The following is a 20,081-nucleotide window of genomic DNA, read 5'->3' on the forward strand; positions in this document are numbered from 1 at the left end:
TGAACGCAACACGAGCTTTATTTGTACAGTCCGTAAGATTTCTAGATCTGTCCCAGTGAGGGAAAGAGGAGCCTCTTAAACCTGTTACTAAAATTGTTGAACACACAGTGTTGACAAGTAATTCTTAGCCCCTATTTTAACTACTGTGATTATCGGGGGGAAAAAAAAACCTTTCCTAAGACACTCAGCTGCAAAGGGCAGGCAGTGTTGGAATCCCCCTCAGTGATCCTGCACCACTCTGGAAAATATGCCTTCGGGCTCTTTCCCATCCCCCAGGACAGCAGCAAATCCTTCCTGTCGCCTCCTTTTGGCCAAAGCAGCCAAAGATTTAAAAGTCTTTGGTTCATAGATGGCTAGATCCGCAAGTACTTTCCTGTTGAGCTCCACCTGGCACTGGGAAGAAAATCAGAGCCCGTGTCAGAATCAGAAATATGTTTCAGTGAAAAGCGGCAAGACTGAATGCAGCCGAGAACCCTATGGTTTGAGTTGGCGGGAAGCATCTCCTCTACTGAGCACACTCTGCATGGCTCCAGGGCAGTCTCTGCCCTCAGTCTCATGCCCTCACCTTTGGGGAGGTGGAAAGCGTGTGGCGAATGTATCCAGGCAGGATGCTGGAGGATAAATGTGCACAAGGGGAAGGCATCCCTGCAAGAGGTGATGTCACATGAGCAAGGATGTTGGCATCCGGTCCTGGTGCCAGCCATGGAACTAACAACCTTGTTAGGGTCAACAATCGATCATCAATCACCCAGACAGAACTATGACTGCTGGCCTGGGGTAACCCTTTAAGTCAACTTCGAACAGAAAATCACAATTCCCCTTCTACAAACAATGAAATGAGACACAGAAAAGTATGAGATGCAGGCAGAGTAAGGAACAAAAGCAGGTGTTCTCAATTCCCACAAGGGAGCGAAACCAGATCATCTATCAAGTAAAACTGCATGTGACTTCCAAAAACTGACGAAAAGCAAAAAAAAAGGATGATCCCTGCGTGTTAACCACAACTATATAGGGGTGGTTCCCGCTCTACTACCTGGGCCTTGTGTGTCTTGGCCAAGGTTCGCTCTTCTGAGCCTCAGGCTCATCAGTAAAATGGCAATGTCATGCATGAGGATACTTGCAAAGTACCAAAGACAGGATCTGGTACAAGCTAGAAGCACAACACCCACTCCCCTTTTTAAGAAAAAATTTGAGGGGTGCCTGGGTGGCTCAGTCGTTAAGCATCTGCCTTCAGCTCAGGTCATGATCCCAGGGTCCTGGGATCAAGCCCCACATCAGGCTCCCTGCTCCGCGGGAAGCCTGCTTCTCCCTCTCCCACTCCCCCTGCTTGTGTTCCCTCTCTCGCTGTGTCTCTCTGTCAAATAAATAAAATCTTTAAAAAAAAAAAAAAAAGAAAAAAAATTTGAATGCACACAAAAGCAGAGGGATTAGCATAAACGCTAGATTCAACAATTAACCAAGATTTTGTGACACATGCTTAATCTCTCCTGTCCAAGACAGTCCCCGTGCTCTTTGACTACGAGTTTCAACTTCATCTGCTACCTCATCAGAAATCTTTCAGTGCAAAACTTTGAAATTACACTTTAAAGTTAAAGGCAAGTTTTTTGCCCCTTTTCTCTTGATGGGGAAACACAAAGGCTCATGTCCTGGTATCAGCTGCCCTATTTCCAAGGCAAAGCAATTGTGATGGGTCCCTGAACCTGCCAGAACTCCACCTTGAGAACTTGTCAGGGAGCCAACACTCCACTGCCCGTTGTACTGGACGACGTCAGTTGGATCACTTTCTATAGATTTCAACATCTCAACAGGACCACATCCTCGACCATACCTTAATTAAATTGACAATGAATGCTGGGTACTTCAGGCCGTGTTCCTGGGAGGCAGCTGTAATTCGATTAATCCAGAGCTGAAATAAGAAAACATCGAGATGCTTAAGAACTAGTTGTGCATTATGTCCACACCTACCAGCAAAGGTTCTGAGTCAACTAAAAGTCAAACTAAACTCTTTTTGCACAAGTAAATAGAAAAATCAGTGATTTCTCTTCAGGCACATTGGCCTGCAGTACAATCAATTAGCAAAACTTGATGCTCTTCATTCAAATGCCAGCTTCCTTCTAAATAAGTAGTTAAGGGGCGCCTGGGTGGCTCAGTTGTTAAGCACCTGCCTTCAGCTCAGGTCATGATCCCAGGGTCCTGGGATCGAGCCCCGCATCGGGCTCCCTGCTCGGCGGGAAACCTGCTTCTCCCTCTCCCACTCCCCCTGCTTGTGTTCCTGCTCTCACTGTCTCTCTCTGTGAAATAAATAAATAAAATCTTTAAAAAATAAATAAGTAGTTAAGTCACATGCTGTAAAGCATTAATTCAATACATATTTTTAGGCCCTGAGAATACAAAGGTAAGCAAAAGAGTCTGTGGCAGACACAGCTCAGTGCAGAAAGGATCCATGTGAATGAATTACAACAGCCACTGAGATCAGTGCTACCAGGTGGGGATGAAAAACTTGAGGGTGAAGCTTCACGGAGGTGGAGGTAAAATGGTCTTGAGGGAAGAGCAGGGCTGGAGGGGAGGGGAGGCATCAGGAGAACCTTCCTGGCAGGGAGTAGCAGGGTAAGTTCCAGGCACAGCAAAAGGTCTGAAAACTGTAGGGAAATCAAGGCTAGTGGTTAGATCCAGAATGATCTGTCAGAGTGATATGGAAGCTTCTGAATAGATTTGGTCTGTTAAACAAGGGGGTGGATTATAGGGCTCAGTTGGTAGAGCATGCAACTCTCCATCTCAAGGTTGTGCATTCAAACCCCACACTGAGTGTAGAGATTACTTAAAAAATAAAATCTTAAAAATAAGGGTTTGGATTCTTAAGCCATTCTTTACTCAATCTTAAGACAGTACTCAAGTGTATTTTCTTCCTTCAGTGGTTCTAAACTTTGAATATGCATGAGAATTATGTAGAGGTTTGTCATAACATTTCTAGCCGCCCCCTGCCCAGAGTTTCTGATTGAGTAGGTGTGGTGGGGCCTGAGAATCTGCACTGCTAGCAAGTTCTTAGGTGAGGCGGAAGCTGTACAGGGACTCCAGCCCCACCTCGAGATACTCTGCTCCCATTAGCAGCAAACGTGTGTGCTACCAGACACTGCTCACGGGTCTTCCCATACCCATGTGGACTGACCTGATCCCTGCAGGGTCATAGGAAGCAGCACCACCTCCAGCATTCTGCGTAAATGAAACGCGTAAAGAACAGAGCTGGGATGCAGAGGTCACTCCTGCACACGAGACCGTCGTGCACAGGGCTGGTTTGTCATGCTGTGACCCTGATCGACAGTTAATGAAGCATTTCTGACTTTAAAGGGTCAGAATTCTCCCCTCTTCCTTATTCGTTCAGCCAATATTTACAAAGTGTTACCGATGTAGGCCGGAGGTTACAGCCTTCAACAGAGCGGAGATCCCTCCTAAAACTTACATTGGGGGCAGGGAGCAATAACCAACCAACCAAGTCAAGTACGTGGTATGTTGGTCGCTAAGTGCACGAGAAGGGAGATCCACTGCAGGACAGTGAGGCGTGACCCGAGAACGCAGAAGAAACCGCAAGCGCTAGGAGCGAGAGGAAGCAGGCTTGGCTTCTTCCAGGTGCAGATCGAAGCCAAGAGCGGCCATGCAGCCGGTGGGCGAGGGGGGTGGCCAGAGACAAGGTAACCGAGTCGGGCTGAGGTCGGCCCTCGTTAAGGGTGTGAAGGGACGCCACCACAGGGCTTCAAGCAGAAGAGAGGTGCGCAGCAGAGAGCAGAGCGGTGGAAGCAGGGGGACTGGCGAGGAGGCTTTCACACCGGCCCAGGAGAGATCCTGGACATCCCAGACTCCGTCTTGGAGCAGGCGGACTCTGCCGGGGGTTCGCATGTGACGTGTGAGAGAGAATCAAGAGAACCGAGGGTGGTACTGAGGACGGAGAGACCATCCCCGAGCTGGGCAGAGAGGGTCAGAACCAAGCGGCGCCCCTGGGGCCCAGGGGAAGGGGCGGGTGGGAGTGGCCGGCCGAGCCCAGCCTCCCCGGGTCCGCGCTTACTGTCCTCATGTTCCTCTTCTTCAGCCTTCGCGCTTTTGTGCATTTCACAAACGCTCTGGTCACAGCTCTCACCGCCAGCTTGTAGCACCGATTCTTCCTTCCCCGGAAGTGCTGGGTCAAGAAACGGGAAGGGAGGGTTGTCAGCGCGGCCCGCAGGCTCCACGGCCCGCCTGCGCGCTCCGCGCCGGGAGGAGACGACTCACCCGCGCATGCTGCAGCACCTCCTGGACCCGCCAGTAGCGGTCAGTGAGGCGGCTCCGCAGCCAGAGCTGCGCGGTGAGGAAGACCATGGCGCCCGCCGGCCGGCTTCTCCGCTCCGCCGCGCACGCGCCGCGCCGCACCGCCTGCAGCGGAAGCGGTGGCGGCGCCCGAGCGCTTCCGGGTCAGCGGCCCGGCGGGGACTTCCGGGGCGAAGGGAGTCTTGTGGCGCGGTCCCTTGCGCGGGTGGTCCGAGGCGGTGGGGCTCGGGCGGGCTGCTGCGGAGCGCCGTTTCCGGCGGCTGGCTGCACTTGCGGGGGTGGGGCTCGCAGTCTGGAGAGTGTAGCGGGTCAGGCGCGGTAGGTACGGTGGAGGAAGTAAACACTAGCGGTTCCGTTCGTCCGAGATGCCCAGGGTACGCCGGTCCGCAGAGGGCAGCCGGCGGGGAGGGCTGCCAGTGGGCACGGGTGTGTTGGAGGTTCTGCAACAGGATACTGCTGAGGGCTGCCTAACGTTGTGAAGATGCTAAACACCATCGAATTGTACGCTTTAAAATGGTCAAAACGGGTACTCGCTTCGGCAGCAGTTACACAAAATGGAAATGATCGAATGGTAAATTTTATGTGTTTTACCACCTTATCGCTATATTACCATGATAACGAAGTGGGGGGCAGAATGGGAGAGTGCACTTTCTTTGTCACTTTTTAAATTACAGAAAAGTTGCAAGACTACTTCATGGAACTCCCCAATGCACTTTACCCAATAGCACCAATTGTTTACATTTTTTTAAAAGATTTTATTTCTGTATTTGACAGAGCACAAGCTGGGGGAACTGCAGGCAGAGGGAGAAGCAGGCTCCCCACCAAGCAGGGAGCCCGATGTGGGACTCCATCCCAGGACCCTGAGATCATGACCTGAGCTGAAGGCAGATGCTTAACCGACTGAGCCACCCAGGTGCCCTTTACATTTTTAAAATTATTCTTCCTGTAAATGTTTATAAACTCAATAGTAGGGTTTTGGGTGTTTTTGTTTTTGTTTTCTGGACTATCTGCAAGGAGGTTGCAGATATTTAAATACTTAACTATATATTTCCTAGGAACAAGGACATGCTCATGCAAACCATAGTTAAACTATCAAAATTGGGAAGCTTAACATTAATGCTGTTATCTGACCTACAGTCTATATTCCAACTTTGTTAAATGTTCTTCCTTTTTTTTTTTTTTTTTAATGGGCTCCACACAGGGGCCACACGCTCAGGTCACCTGGGTGGCACAGTCAGTTAAGTGTCCAACTCTTTTTTTTTTTTTTAAAGATTTTATTTATTTATTTGACAGAGAGATAGCGAGAGCAGGAACACAAGCAGGGGGAGTGGGAGGGGGAGAAGCAGGCTTCCCGCCGAGCAGGGAGCCCGATGTGGGTCTCGATCCCAGGACCCTGGGATCATGACCCGAGCCGGAGGCAGACACTTAACAACTGAGCCACCCAGGCGCCCAAGTGTCCAACTCTTGGTTTGGGCTCAGGTCCTGAACTTGGTGTTGTGAGATCCAGCCTTCTGTGGGGCTCCGCGCTCAGTGTGCAGTCCGCTTGAGGATTCTCTCTCCCTCTCCCTCTGCTCCTCCGCTTATGGGCTCTCTCTCTCTCTAAAATAAATAAATAGGGGCGCCTGGGTGGCTCAGTCGGTTAAGCTCAGATCATGATCTTTGGGTCCTGAGATTGAGCCCGTGTTGGGCTCCCTGCTCAGCAGGGAGTCTGCTTATCCCTTTCCTTCTGCCCCTTCCCCCCCACCCCGCTCATGCTCTCTCTCAATCTCACTCACCCTTTCCCAAATAAATAAAATCTAAATGATAAATAAATAATAAAATATAAATAAAAGAATCACACACTCCACGGATTGAGCTAGCCAGGCACCCCTGTTGAATGTATTTTATTGCTCTTTTCCCTGTCCAGGATCATGCACTGCATTTAGTTCTGTCTAATTTTTAGTTTAATCCTCAACTTTTCTTTATCTTTCTTGACTCTGGATTTCTTGAAGAGTACAGGTTGTTTTGTAGGATGTCTGAATTTGAGTTTGTCTGATGTTTCCTCATTATTGGAATCAGTTATACATTTTCGGCAGAATACTACAGAAATTATATTGTGTCTTTGTCAGTGCATGCTATCACGATGGCAGCTTATTCCAACATGGGTGCTGTCAGCTTTGACCACTTGGTTAAGGTTTTCTTTACCAGGTTTCTCCACCGTTTTTATGCTTGTAAGTAATAAGTAGCTTGTAAGGAAATACCTTGTACCTCATTACAGGGGTTCCTGTAAGTAGACCCTGAGATAGAGGTAGGAGTACAGAGGTGTTTTGTTCAGAGGGAGGAAGCAGTGATGTCCGGGTGGTTCAGTAGGTTTAGCCTCTGCCTTTGACTCTGGTTATGATCTCAGGGTCCTGGGATCGAGCTCTGTGTCAGGCTCCCTGCAGGGAGCCTGCTTCTCCCTCTCCCTCTGCCATTCCCCCTGCTTGTGCTCTCTCTCTCTCTCTCTGTCAAATAAATAAAATCTTAAAAAAAAAAAAAGAGGGAAGAAGTGAGATCAGACAGGGAGGGCCTCAGATAGGATGCAGATCAGACAACATGTCAGCTCACCCGGTACTTCTGAGCAAAGATTGCTATTAAAGATGCCTTGTGTTGGGCAGAAATGGGAGACCCCAGTAGCTTTGCCGTGCTCAGCCTGTGTCTGGAGCCACCAGGAGAAGCATACCATCCGGTGAGAGATTCTGCAGTGGACTTGAACCTGAATGGCGAGTGCAGTCTGGAATAGGTACCTAAGCAGCACCCCTCCATGGCCACGCACTTTGAGACAACATAAATATCCTGTTTCTCATCAAATTTGCATTCATTCAGGGGCGCCTGGGTGGCTCAGTCGTTAAGCGTCTGCCTTCGGCTCAGGTCATGATCCCAGGGTCCTGGGATCGAGCCCCGCATTGGGCTTCCTGCTTGGCGGGAAGCCTGCTTCTCCCTCTCCCACTCCCCCTGCTTGTATTCCCTCTCTCGCTGTGTCTCTGTCTGTCAAATAAATAAATAAAATCTTTAAAAAAAAAAAATTTGCATTCATTCATTGTTGATTTTCTAACCCCATCGTTCTTCCCATACTTATTGGCATTCTACTTAAAGAAGAGCTTTCTCTTTTGGAGGGTACAATTTTAAATAGTGTTAGAGCATGCTCTGAGGGTGGTGTTGAGTGAAGAAGGAAGTGACTGAGGCAGGCAGATATCTGTGGGAATAGTACGGCAGGCAGAGGAGTCAGCAAGTGCAAAGGACTAGAGGCAGGAGGACACCTGGTATGGTCAAGAACAGCAGAAAGGCCAGGGTAGGGGCACCTGGGTGGCTCAGTTGTTAGGCGTCTGCCTTCGGCTCGGGTCATGATCTCAGGATCCTGGGATCAAGCACCGCATCAGGCTCCCTGCTCCGTGAGAAGCCTGCTTCTCCCTCTCCCACTCCCCCTGCTTGTGTTCCCTCTCTCGCTGTCTCTCTCTGGCAAATACATAAATAAAATCTTTAAAAAAAAAAAAGAAAAGAAAGGCCAGTGTGGTGGGAGTGAGGCAAATGAGAGTCCCATGGGCCCCTGAACCTCAGTACGCAAGTCAGAGGCCAGAGATGGAAATTGGTGAGGATGTGTAGGCCCTTGGTCATGTAAGGACTTTGATGTTCTGGTTACCATGCTGCATTTAGGCTTCCTCACAGCATGGTGACTTCAAGGAAGTCATTCCGTACATAGTGGCTGAAGGGCAAGGTGATATGGATGCCTTATCGTGCCTTCTTGGCTTACCCTGGAGAGCCACACAGCATCATTTCAGCAGCCCAAATAGTCACAAAAGTTCAGTCAATGTCAAGAGGCAGAAACATGGACTCTAGTTCTAGATGAGAGTGTTAACATTAAAAATTAAACTGCCAGGGGCGCCTGGGCTCAATCGGTTAAGTGTCTGTCTTCAGCTCAGGTCATGATCCCAGGGTCCTGGGATTGAGCCCCGTGTCGTTCTCCCTGCTCAGTGGGGAGCCTGCTTCTCCCTCTTCCTCTGCCTGCCGCTCCCCCTATGCTTGTGCTCTCTTTGTGTCAAATAAGTAAATAAAATCTTAAAAAAAACCCTGCTCATTGTTTTACCAGCAAAAAATAGGTTTATTTGAAAAAAGAAGAGAATTGCAATCCAGGACAAGCAAGCTACTGCAATACTGGGAGAACAACTAAAGGAGGATCTTTTATAAAGGAAAACGGAATTGGGAGGGGCAGTTGCAAACAAAAAGTTCACTGGAGTAAACTGAGAGTTTGAAATACAGTGACTTCTCATTGGCTAAATTGTGGCTGTCTTTTTTATTAAAGATTTTTATTTATTTATTTATTTATTTATTTATTTATTTATTTCAGAGAGAGAGAGAGACATCACAGACAGGGGTTTGGGGTAGAGGGAAAGGTAGGCTCCCTGCAGGATTCAATCCCAGGACCCTGGCATCATGAACTGAGCCAAAGGCAGATGCTTAACCAGCTGAGCCACCCAGGCACCCCCCACTCCCCCCCACCCCCCACCCCGCAAGCTGTGGCTGTCTCTCATTGGCTAAATTGTGACAGTCTCTCATTGGCTAAGTTGTGGCTATCTCTCATTGGTTAAGTTGTGGCTGTCTCATTGGCTAAGTTGTGACAGTCTCTCATTGGCTAAGTTGTGGCTGTCTCTCATTGGCTAAGTTGTGACAGTCTCTCATTGGCTAAGTTGTGGCTGTCTCTCATTGGCTAAGTTGTGACTGTCTCTCATTGGCTAAGTTGTGGCTGTCTCTCATTGGCTAAGTTGTGACTGTGTCTCATTGGCTAAGTTGTGACAGTCTCTCATTGGCTAAGTTGTGGCTGTCTCTCATGGGCTAAGTTGTGACAGTCTCTCATTGGCTAAGTTGTGGCTGTCTCTTAGGCTGAACTGTTGCTGGGCAGATGAGGAAAGCCTTTCTTCCTCCTGCTGGGGTAGTGAAGTAACATCCACCTGCAGAGTCCCTCTCTTCTTGTTGGGTCAGCAGTTGATGAGGAGTGGTAGGGCCTGAGAGCGCCCCCCCACCCCCCACCCCCGCCCCAAACCTCCCAACTACATTTTAGTGAGGCTGTTACTAATTTTCACAGGAGGACATGGAGATCACATTGTAGAAAGAGCATGTGAGCTGGGTGAGGTCCCTGGGGCATCTGAACAATACAATATCCCACATTTGGTTTTCGCTTTCATTAAATGAGGAGTCATTGGGGGCATTCTGAGCAGGAGAGTAGCATCATCCAACTTACTAAATAAGCTTATAGCTGCTGTTTTGGGAAGACTGCAGAGAGGCAAGGGCTCAAGCAGGGAGACCAGTTAGGGTGGAAGCTGGCTTGGCTGTGGCAACATTACATTCCAGGCAAAGCTGACAGTGGCTTGGACCATGGTAGACCCAGTGGAGGAGGTGAGAAGCAGCTGGGTGCTGGGTATGCTCTGTGCTGGCCAGCTGGTGTAGGGCCATCCGGCACCTTTGAAGACCATTCTCACTGAGGATCCCCAAGGTGTCACTGCAGCCCTCACCTTTCCCCCCGTCTCATCCCCTGTGTGTCTGCTCTCCCCATGGAATAAAAGGTCTAACACCCACCCCCCAACTCAGGTCTAGGTCTCACTAGGAGTCACTGTTATCCCCCCTCTCTGGCCTCCCATGTCCAACCGTCAGCAAGTCCGAAGGACTCTGCCCTCAGAGTCAGCCCGATTCTGCCTGCTTACCCCAACCCCTGCTGCTAAGGTGCCACCATCTCCCTGGTTTCCCTGGACCTCCCTTCCCCAGGTGCCATCCGCTGTGTATTTGGCAGATTCCTGAGCAGATCAGACCATGTCACAGTCACACAAAGGCTTCCTCAAGGCTTCCTGTTACCCTGGATGTAAATCCAAGCATTTCCATGGCCCGTGGGCTGAGGAGCTAATTTGGCACAACTCGCACTTTCGAAAAATGAAATTTGTCCCATAAAGCCGTTCTCTGAGAAAAACTACAGTTTTAAATTGAATAATGGTGATGATTTTCTATGAGGATCCAGAGGTAGGTCATCAGAAACAACTGTCCCTCTGTTTCAGTTGTGCCACAGGAGTTTTAATTTATGGAGCTGGCTGAGTGATGACAGGGACAGGCTGACATCATTGAAAGGACATGTCTTACCACCTGCATTACCTGAGAGGAGAGGACATGCCATGCCTCACCGAGCCCCAGAGAGAGGCACCAGTGTTCTCTGGAGGCAGAAGCAGGAAGGAGTGTAAAGCTCGGGCCAGAGCCTTTATTGGGGTTCCCACAGGAAAGACAAGGCAGGGCAAGGGAAACAGTTTAGGACTGGCTTATCTGAGAATCCCAGTGGTCCTCGGTGCATAGGGCCTGTCCCTAGTTGTCTGATACTTGACCCTAGATAGTTCAGGACAGGGGGAATATCAACTGGGTGTGTGAGAGATAAGACAGCAGTTCTGAGGGCGCCTGGGTGGCTCAGATGGTTAAGCGTCTGCCTTCGGCTCAGGTCATGATCCCAGGGTCCTGGGATCGAGTCCCGCATCGGGCTCCCTGCTCTGCGGGGAGCCTGCTTCTCCCTCTCCTCCCCACTTGTGCTCTCTATCTCACTATCTCTGTCTCTCTCTCAAATAAATAAAATCTAAAAAAAATTAAAAAAAAAAAAAGACAGCAGTTCTGAGAGCGGGCCCTGGATCACAGGGGAGATGTAAACAACTGTGGCCATTAGTTTGGCCCTGTGATAAATGGATGCCAACAGACAAATCCTGGATATAACAAAACACAGGAAGAACATCCCCATGTACAGCGAGAGCAGCTGAGGGTGACAACCCCACAGTGGACACAGGGGAGACTGTCAGGTTTTAGTCAAATCTATTGCCACGACTTAGTCTCTCTGCTAAAGAGTGTGGAGAAGGCTAGAGCTGCAGGGGTGATGTGCCCCAAGGGGGCAGTGGGGCAGTCCCAGGTCCATTACTGGAGCTCAAGCCACTGCCCCCTTCTCTTCTGGGAACCTCTCAGCTGCCCTCCCCTCAGGCAGGCAGCCTCAGTCCAGAATAGAGGAGCCTGGCACACTCTGAAGGCTGTGGAAGCCCAAAGACTTCTGTCCAGCTCAGGGCCTCTGGGGCTATGTGCCCCTCCCACTCCTGCTCTCGGCAAAGGGTGGGCAGTACCTGGGGCAGACCCCCTCGGACACCAGGTCCTGGACCGCTTCACCCCATTGTGTCCTCAGGGTGAGGCTAGCCCCTCGGCTCAGCAAAAGCTCTGCGGTGGGGCCATGGCCATGCTCTGTGGCAAGGTGTAGGGGGGTCTTGTGGAGCCATCCAGCAGCATTGACCTGCGCTCCCCTGTCTAGGAGGTGGCTGGCGACCTCTGCGTGGCCTCCCCGAGCAGCATGGTGTAGGGGTGTGAGGCCCAATGAGTCTCGAGCATCCACCTCTGCTCCCCAGGCTGCTAGCCACTGGACAGCAGGTAGATGTCCCCCAGCAGCAGCCCTGTGGAGTGCAGAGCGACTGTGCCTGTCCTTGAGGCTGGGGTCTGCCCCATGGTCAAGCAGCACCTCCATGTCCTAGGAGAGGAGGGAGGGAGAGGACAGAGGCTGGCCTCCCCCACCCAACAGCCTCTTTCTCAGTGCTGCTTCCCTGTTGGGTAAAAATGAGCCCGCACCTCTGCCACCCAGGGGGGCGACTCCACTCCAAGACAACCACTTGTCCTAAACATCCTCAGATAAAATCCAAGACTAAGCAGTCCTCGGCCTCCCTTCCCACGCCTAGGGGCTCGCTGGGCTCAAGGACAGCCCTGGTGCTCGCTGTGTATTTGTTGCTGCCCGTCACCAGGATAAAGTACGAATGCCCGGCCAGGCATCCTCACCGGCCTTCCAAGAGAGGTTACAAACGGCAGAAACGGTCAAGGGACCCCTGGCCGCCAGACCCTCCCAGCCACCCTCCCACCCTCCAGTTTCCCTCCACCCGTCCAAGGGGCCCACCTGTCCGCTCCCTCCCCGCGGCCAGGCCGGACGTACCTGCCTGCGGCCCAGGCTCGCCGCTATGCCGAGCGCCGTGGTCCCCGTGCTGTCCCGGGCGTCCACCCGCGCCCCGCGAGCTAGGAGGAGGCGTAGCGCCGCCGTGCGCCCGGCCGCGGCTGCCACCATCAGGGCGCCGTCCAGGCCCGCGCCATCCGCCGCCAGCAGCTCCAGCACCGGCAGCCGGCCGCCCGCGGCCGCCCAGTGTGCCGCCGTCCAGCCGCGCGCATCCGCCGCCGTGGGACCTGGTCCCGGCGTGCCCAACAGGCGCCCGGCCAGCAGCGTGCGGCCCAGCGCCGCGGCCCAGTGCAGCGGCGTGAGGCCGGCCCCCGAGCGCGCCGCCGCTGGGGCCCCATGCTGCAGAAGGAGCTCGGCCACCCGCGAGTGTCCGTGCCAGGCGGCCTCGTGGAGTGGCGTGCGCCCCGCTCGGTCGGCAGCTCCCACCGCGGCCCCGCGCTGCAGCAGGAGACGCACCAGCGGCACGTGGCCGAGCAGCACGGCCAGGTGGAGGGGTGTCCTGCCCATGTGGTCCCTGTGGGCAGCGAGGGTGGCATGGACTGGGGCAGGAGCTCCAGGAGAGGGGCCCTTGCTGCCCTGCCCAGAGAAAGGACCCCTGCCAACTCCGCCCTGGTGAAGACTCTTGGTCCAGCCCTGGGGCTCACCTCTCCTCCACACTGGCCCCTTGACGCAGTAGCTTTGTTGCCAGGCCCAGGTGACCCCTCCACACAGCTTGCAGCAGGAGCCCCCAGGCTTGCGGGGCACTGGGGCCCTCGGGCCTGGCTTCCAGGGCCTCCTCTGAGCCCAGCTCCACCCACCGAAGTTCCTGCTCAGCCCCTGCCTCTGTCATGTCTTGCTCCCCTGGCTGGGAGCTCTCGGAGTCCATCTGGGGAGAACAGGAATCCCTCATGGATACTGGAGGCCCCTGGCCATCCCCAGCCCATGTGTCCCCAGCCAATATGAACTGCCCCCCCCCCACCATCTCCTCAGGGGACCCGACTACCACTGAGCCTTCTGGAGGGTTTAACTCCTAGTTACCCCAAGGGGGAGTCCACCTTGGGGCTCTGTCCTCCAGTTGGGGGTCCTCTCCACGTGGTTCCCGGGCAAGCCACAGCCTGGTAGCCCTCTCATGGAGGCCTTCTGAAAGTGTGGAGGTGGGGCTGTCTGCTTCCAGAGGGCTAGAAGGCTGGGACTGCAGCCGTGGGGTAGGGAGAGCAGTGCAGCCTCCTGGGCCAGGCACTGTTTACCCAGCAACTTAAAGGGACACCCTGTGGGCTGGCAACAGCCCCTGCCCCAGCACCTTTCCTCCCCTGCCAACTGCCAGGGCTCCTGGCTTGGCCTCCCTCCTGGGAGACAAAGGCCAGGCAGGCAGAAACAGGCCCACAGCCTTTGACGTGCCATGACTTGCCCCCGAGAGGCACACACGTGCCTTCCCCTGGGTCCCTCCCTCAGGCCCTGCTCCTCACCCCCACTCCTGTCCCTGCTGGGGCTGGAGCTTGGCTTCTCTCCTGATTCCAGGCTGGGGAGATGAACAGGGTAAGTGGGACCCCTCCCCCACAAGCAGATGCCACACCAGGACAGAAGATTTACCATGGATGCCAGGCAACCTGGGTGACCCTATGGAGAGTAGGAAGCCCCTTGGGGTAGGTTGAGGCAACTCAGCAGAGGCTGTGAAAGGGGCAGAGCCCTGCCTGAACACTGGAAGGAGGGAGTCAGGCAAAGAGAGGAGAGCCAAGTCTAGAGGAAGGGAAGTGGTACTTCAGAAGGGGACCTGAGGGCGCCTGGGTGGCTCAGTTGGTTAAGCGACTGCCTTCGGCTCAGGTCATGATCCTGGAGTCCCGGGATCGAGTCCCGCGTCGGGCTCCCTGCTCGGCGGGGAGTCTGCTTTGCCCTCTGACCCTCCCCCCTCTCATGTGCTCTCTCTCAAATAAATAAATAAAATCTTTAAAAAAAAAAAAAAAGAAGGGGGCCTGAGTAAGGCCTCCAGGATTGGTCACCTGGATTCTGGGGCCCTGACCCCGAGGGTACCTTACCATCCCCAGTCCCTGGGTAAGGCCACCTGTCCAGAACCCAGACAGGAGAAGGGGGTATAGCCATCCCCTGCAGCCTGCCCCTGTCCAGCTGCCTCTTGTCACTGTCCGCTGGGAGGCAACGTGGCTTTGGGTGGTCATGCCTTTCCCAGCCCCCTCAGCCCCCCATCCCCGCACACACATTCGCAGGGATGAGGTGTCCTGAAGGCTCTGCCCTGTCACACAACACACACACACACACCCGCTCTAGAGGGGCAGGTGAACCTTGACCTTTCCCCCACCTCCCTAGAGAGCAGCCTTTCCAGGTGCCAGATCCAGAGGGTGGGTCTCTGGCAAGGGGCTGAGTGGCCCCATCTCACCCCTAAGCCACATGGACTCTATCCATGAGCCTCAGTCACTCTGTTCAAATGTCACCTCCCCGGGGTGCCTGGGTGGCTCAGTCATTAAGCGTCTGCCTTCTGCTCAGGTCGTGATCCCAGGGTCCTGGGATCGAGCCCCGCATCGGGCTCCCTGCTCAGCGGAGAGCCTGCTTCTCCCTCTGCTGCTCACCCTGCTTGTGCACTGTCTCTTTGTGTCAAATATAATTAATTAATTAATTAAAATTAAATGAAGGTTTTTACTTATTTGTCAGAGAGCGGGAGCACAAGCAGGGAGAGCGGCAGGCAGGGGGAGAAGCAGGGGGGAGGCTCCCTGCTCCCCACCCCCCACCCCACCCCCCTGCTGAGCAGGGAGCCCAACACAGGACTCGATTCCAGAATCCTGGGATCACCTGATCCAAAGGCAGACACCAAACCGACTGAGCCACCCAGGCGTCCCAAGTATCTACTCTATTTTTAAATGCTTGCCTTCCTCTTCTAGAATGAAAGCTCCATGAGGACACACCACACAGGCTGACAGATTCAGCGGGTAAGGAAGCAACATGATCTGGGTGGATGAGCACAATTTACGACCTAAGTAGCCAGCAAAAGCAAGAGAGCAAAGCTGTCCGTTCCCTGACTCCCTTGACAACGGCAGGGGTGGGGGTGGGGGGACAGAGGGGCTGTTGCTGCGACTTCCATGCTTCACTGCGCCCTGGGAGGCCCAAGGGAAACTCTCCTAGCTCCTGAGAGCCAGGGAAGCCTAGAAACCGCCTTCCTGGAGGCAGAAGTCCGTGAGAGCCAGCTGTGTGGCCGTCCTCCCCCTTCTGCCACAGCCTGGAGCGTGGCAGCTCACTCAGCTATGGAACCATGCAGGCCCGTCAGGGCACCCACACAGAGCAGAGGCCCACACTGGCCCCCTTTACCATTGAGTCCACAGAGCCCGGAGCAGTCCTGGCACACTGAGGGAGCTCAGCGAGTGTTGACTGCATGAGCAAATGAATGCAAGAGGGACCTGAGCAGAGATTGGAGCTTAGGAGATTAGACCGGCACCCTCTCCACCTGAACTGTGCATCTGAACATTATCATTTGCACCTGGCCACCTGTCCAGGTGCAAATGATAGGTCCATATCATTTTCTGCCCTAAGTTCATTATCTGAATAAATCAGCAGCTACTATGAGACCTGGATACGTGTGTGCCGGTGAAAATTAAATCGTGTATGTGTGTCGGGCAACAGGGCTTGGCATGTGCTGCAGGGAGCCTCAGCTCACGTCCTCACAGGGACCTGACTTAGGCTTGCATTCCTTAAACCCGCTGTGCACGATCGCTGCCATCCCCCATTCGGATGTGTCTGAAGGGAATTTATGCGCTGGAAAATGTTAGAAGAAAAGGTGGACGTGATAAAGCCAATGGTGGGAGAAGGTGTGAAAGGGAGACGTTCGTATCTGATGCCGCACAGCTTGTTCATTCAGCTCACAGGCAACCTACTCCAAGTGTCAGCTAGTTATGTAAGTGGTGTTTAAAGTGCCAAGTGCTTCTCTCTCTGTCAAATAAATAAAATCTTTAACAAAAATAAATAAGATGCCAAGTGCTATGCAAGAAAAACCTAACATCTGATAGGAGTTAAGAGCATTTCAGTAATATTTGGGGAAATTAGTTGGGGTTTATGGAAGATCGGGGAATGCTTTCTCCCCGGTTGAAATAACAGAGTGCGTGCTCCCACTGTTTTCAGGATGGATGAGACTCCAACACAAAGGATGCTTGTCATCGTAGCTGCTATTATTGAGCACCTACTGTGTGCTGAGTCCTGCAGTAAACACTTCACATGCATTGCCCACATGCCCTCTCAACAGCCCTACAGTCCAGGCACCCAGTGTTTTCCCTGTTTTACTGAGGCTCAGAAAGGCCGGGTTTGGGGATGAGAGCACCAGCAGGGACTAAGGCGGGGAAGTGTGGTGAGTGGCCACCTCAACACGGCAGCAACTGTCAAGACCTATGAAATGAAGTCGTTGTGTGGGGGAGCGGGAAGCGGGGCAGAGGGCGGGACCAGGAGGGAGGAGGGCCCCAGTGCCAGGACAGCTGCGCAAGCCCTGACCAGAACACACAGGAGCTGGATGGGGAGACTGACCAGGGCTGGAGCTGCAGTCGCCTGGCAGAGAGAGGCCCAGCCTGGCAACAGGGGAAACTGAGGCAGCGGTGTGGCCCTGGAGACCGAGGGTCAGAGCTGGACCTACTGGGGCCAGGGTGCTGTCCTCCGTCTGGGTCCACAATGGTTGCTGGGGTCTGGGTGGGAGTCTGACCTGGAGACCTAGGTCCTGCCGTCTGACTACCTCTGGGAACCCACCGGGCCTGTTGCCCGGAGAACATGAGTGAACAGGAGAAGGAGACGGAGGAGGATGAGGGAGGGGGCGCTTCCGACACAGCACCCATGCTGCCAGGAAGACTTCCTGACTGCCAGGCCTCAGCCCTGATGTCCCCAGGGTGGGTAGGCCTGGCAGTCCAAGGCTTCGGGACCCTGTTGCTGCCTGGCCAGGCCCTGGCGGGGCTCCTGCTGCACCTGCTGTTGCCCGCCGCCGTGTTCCTGATGGTGCTGCTGCCGGCGGCGGCCATCGTATACCTGGGATTCCTGTGCCACTCAAGGGTGAGCTAAACCCGGGGGAGGGGGGGAGGGGGGGCTCCTGCAGAAGCGCAGGGCCCTGGGGCTGTAGGTGAGTCTCACCCTTTCAACATGGCCCCCTTGTCCCCAGAGACATATGTGCCCCTCCCTGGAAAGCCCCTTCTTCTGCCAAGCACCCCCCCCCCCAGCCACAGCAAAAGAAGGGCTTTTGTTTGTCGCTGGAGCGGACAGCTCCCTCCCCTTGCGAGGCCGCCTAGCCTTGTACCAAGGGCCACCAGGGCCTGGACAGCTGGGCATGGTGGGAAGAGGAGGGGGGTTCCAGGACGAGATAAAGCCAATGGTGGGAGAAGGTGTGATATTGCCCGAGTTCTCCAGTGCACCACCCCTGCCCGTCCCCGCGGCCCCTCGGAGACGCCTCCTGCCCTGGGCTGGCTTTCCCCGTGTGGAACGGGCTATGGCTTGGTCTAAGGAAGGGGCGCGTGGGCAGACGTGCCCCGGGTCCTCCTTCTGTAGGCATGAGGCGGGGGCGGGGGAGAGAAGGCGCCATCGGAGAGCGGCACGGGTAGGACGCGAGGTCAGATGCCAACATAGGGAAGGGCCCCAGGAGAGCACCGACGGGAGGAAAGCCGGGATGGGACAAACGGGGAACAAGTTTCTGAGCCTCCCCTCAAAGGACTCCTACTCCGGCCATTTGCCGCTTGGGCCCCGGATCTCCCATTCTCGACTCAGAAGCGCCGGGCCCCAGCCGGCGCCAGCCTGCGCGCTCCGCCAGACCTCAGACCCGCGCCCAGGCCCCACCCCGCAGGGTCGCACCGACCCCGCGCCCCGCCGGCTCCATCTACTCCCGCCCCCAGGCCTCTGCGGGGCCACCTGCTCCCAGGCCGCTCCCGGCCCTGCCTGACCGCTCGCCTCGCCCCCAGGTTCACCCGGCACCCCGCCCCGCGTGCCGCGCGCTCCTCTCGGACAGAGGCTCCGCGGCGCTCATCGTCCTCGGCTTCCTCTCGCTGCCTCCGCTGCTCGTGCTTGCCTCGGCCGCTCGCACCCGCCTGGCCCGGCGCCTCCTCACGCTGCTACCCCCAACTTGGACCCCTGGACCCCGCCGCCACCCGGGGTTCAGCGACTGTGGGAGTGGGGAGGAGCAGCTCTGCGCCTGGGTGTGAGCCCCAGAGGCCTCTCCAAAGGACAAGAATCCCAAATCCGGGAAGGTCCCCGAACTCCTCCCCCCGCCCCCTAAGAGAGCCCCAGGCCTGCGAGCTCGGGGTCTGCGTCCAGGTTCTGTCCTCCAAAATCGCGGGCATACCTCGGGGCTTCGTACGCAGTGCTTCGAGTGGCCGCGAGATGGCACCAGACTCCCCCGAACCGAGGTCCCCCCTTCCCCAAGGTCTCCCCACCCCTGCAGTCCCCTCTGATGCGGAGGGGCTGGGAAGCCCCCAGGGAGGAGGGAGATGCCTCTCAGAGAAGGGGCGCCCGGCCAGGCTCAGAGAAAGGGGGTCTTCCTGGCTTCTGTCCGCAGACCTACGGGCCCCTTGTGTGGTCAGTCAGAGGGCCTCCAGAGGGTTCCAGAAGTGGCGAGACTTGCCCGGGAAGAACATGATTCCAGAAGCTCAGCAATGGCCAGCAGCCCCAGGCCTTGCAGGGCTCAGCCTGGGATGGGGTTGCGGGCCCAGCTTGTGACCCGGGCTAGCATCTAGACAGGTTGGACAGGTTAACTCAAGTCTGTTCCCTCTGGATAATTTTAAGATCTTCTCTGTCTTTTCCCATCTTTGGCTTTAAGCATGTTTCTAGTTGTGGATATGTTCTTATTCATCCATTTGGTATATACGGTGTTTCCTGTTCCTACAGATCCCTATCCTTCATCAGTTCTGGAGAATTCTCAACCATTACCTCTCCAAGTTGGCCTCCCGTTCATTCTTTTTTGGGAGCATCTCTTCCCCTTCGCTCCCAGTGTCCGCTGGCCTCTCTTTTGTATTTCCGTCTCCCCAACTCTGTGCTGCATTCTGGGCAATTTCTTCATCTTCTTCAGGTTTCACTAATTATTTGATTGTGTCTAATTTGCCAATTAATGTGTTCATTTAATTTTAAGTTATTATCATATCTAAAAGTTATACTTGTTTCTTATTCAAATCTCATCATTTTTGATGGTCTCCGTGCATGTTCGATTTTTGGATCCCAGTTTTGCTTCAATTTCCTGAGCATTTCACATATAGTTATTTTATATTCTGTACCTAAAAATTCCAGTTTCTTACTCTTTGGGGGAGGGTGTCCAAATCTATTATTTGTTGTTTCTGATGATTCTCACTAATAGTATATTGTTTCTTTGAAGGGATGCTCATTTCACACTGTCACCCCATACCTGTGAACATCCTGAGGACACATCCCTCCGGGAAGGATTCCCTCTGCAAGGCATGCCCTTACCTGGGCCCTGCTCGGGTCCTGTGTGGGCTTTCATAATTGCAATTTCACCTCTCCATCCCTGTGTAGAGGGGCCTCCCTGCTATCCCACCTGTTTCCTTTCATCTTCCTGGGTTTCTGTTCATTACCCTTCTGTTTCTTTCTTTATTTATTCTTAGTGTTTTTAATTTTGGGGGAGCCTTGAAGATATTTACTTCCTTGTAAGCCCAGCAGTGTATTAAAAATGTATTTCTTGGGCGCCTGGGTGGCTCAGTCATTAAGCGTCTGCCTTCGGCACAGGTCATGGTCCCAGGGTCCTGGGATCGAGGCCCACATCGGGCTCCCTGCTCAGCGGGAAGCCTGCTTCTCCTTCTCCCACTCCCCCTGCTTGTGTTCC

The 20,081-nt window shown here is 54.2% G+C and overlaps 3 protein-coding genes across 12 annotated transcripts; 1 reads left to right on the forward strand and 2 right to left on the reverse strand.

Moving 5' to 3' along the window:
- Positions 1-4,419, reverse strand: MRPL20 (mitochondrial ribosomal protein L20). Its single transcript, XM_006732409.3, has 4 exons — positions 4,261-4,419; positions 4,058-4,168; positions 1,829-1,906; positions 1-393 (listed from the first exon to the last, which is right to left on the reverse strand). Exons 1-4 carry the CDS (start codon positions 4,345-4,347, stop codon positions 220-222), a joined length of 450 nt encoding a protein of 149 aa, XP_006732472.1. The 5' UTR covers positions 4,348-4,419; the 3' UTR covers positions 1-219.
- TMEM278 (transmembrane protein 278) lies at positions 3,125-19,946 on the forward strand. 10 transcript variants are annotated; one of them, XM_081817276.1, is made up of 5 exons: positions 3,125-3,686; positions 4,746-4,867; positions 5,071-5,209; positions 15,178-17,317; positions 18,214-19,946. In XM_081817276.1, the coding sequence occupies exons 4-5, from the start codon at positions 17,042-17,044 to the stop codon at positions 18,451-18,453; spliced, it is 516 nt and encodes a 171-aa protein (XP_081673402.1). In that variant the 5' UTR covers positions 3,125-3,686; positions 4,746-4,867; positions 5,071-5,209; positions 15,178-17,041; the 3' UTR covers positions 18,454-19,946. The 10 variants fall into 10 exon arrangements, with proteins under 10 accessions (XP_081673402.1, XP_081673404.1, XP_081673406.1 ...); XM_081817278.1 differs by having other exon boundaries at positions 3,125-3,624; XM_081817271.1 differs by lacking the exon at positions 3,125-3,686 and having other exon boundaries at positions 4,459-4,867; positions 15,178-15,225; positions 15,616-17,317.
- On the reverse strand, positions 9,359-13,535 carry ANKRD65 (ankyrin repeat domain 65). The gene is made up of 3 exons (XM_081817282.1): positions 12,955-13,535; positions 12,293-12,824; positions 9,359-11,839 (listed from the first exon to the last, which is right to left on the reverse strand). Exons 1-3 carry the CDS (start codon positions 13,269-13,271, stop codon positions 11,399-11,401), a joined length of 1,290 nt encoding a protein of 429 aa, XP_081673408.1. The 5' UTR covers positions 13,272-13,535; the 3' UTR covers positions 9,359-11,398.
- Positions 19,947-20,081: the final 135 nt, after the last annotated feature.

This window comes from Leptonychotes weddellii, chromosome 4 (genome assembly GCF_054177405.1).
Source record: "Leptonychotes weddellii isolate Sample4059 chromosome 4, ASM5417740v2, whole genome shotgun sequence".
NCBI classification, from domain to species: domain Eukaryota; kingdom Metazoa; phylum Chordata; class Mammalia; order Carnivora; family Phocidae; genus Leptonychotes; species Leptonychotes weddellii.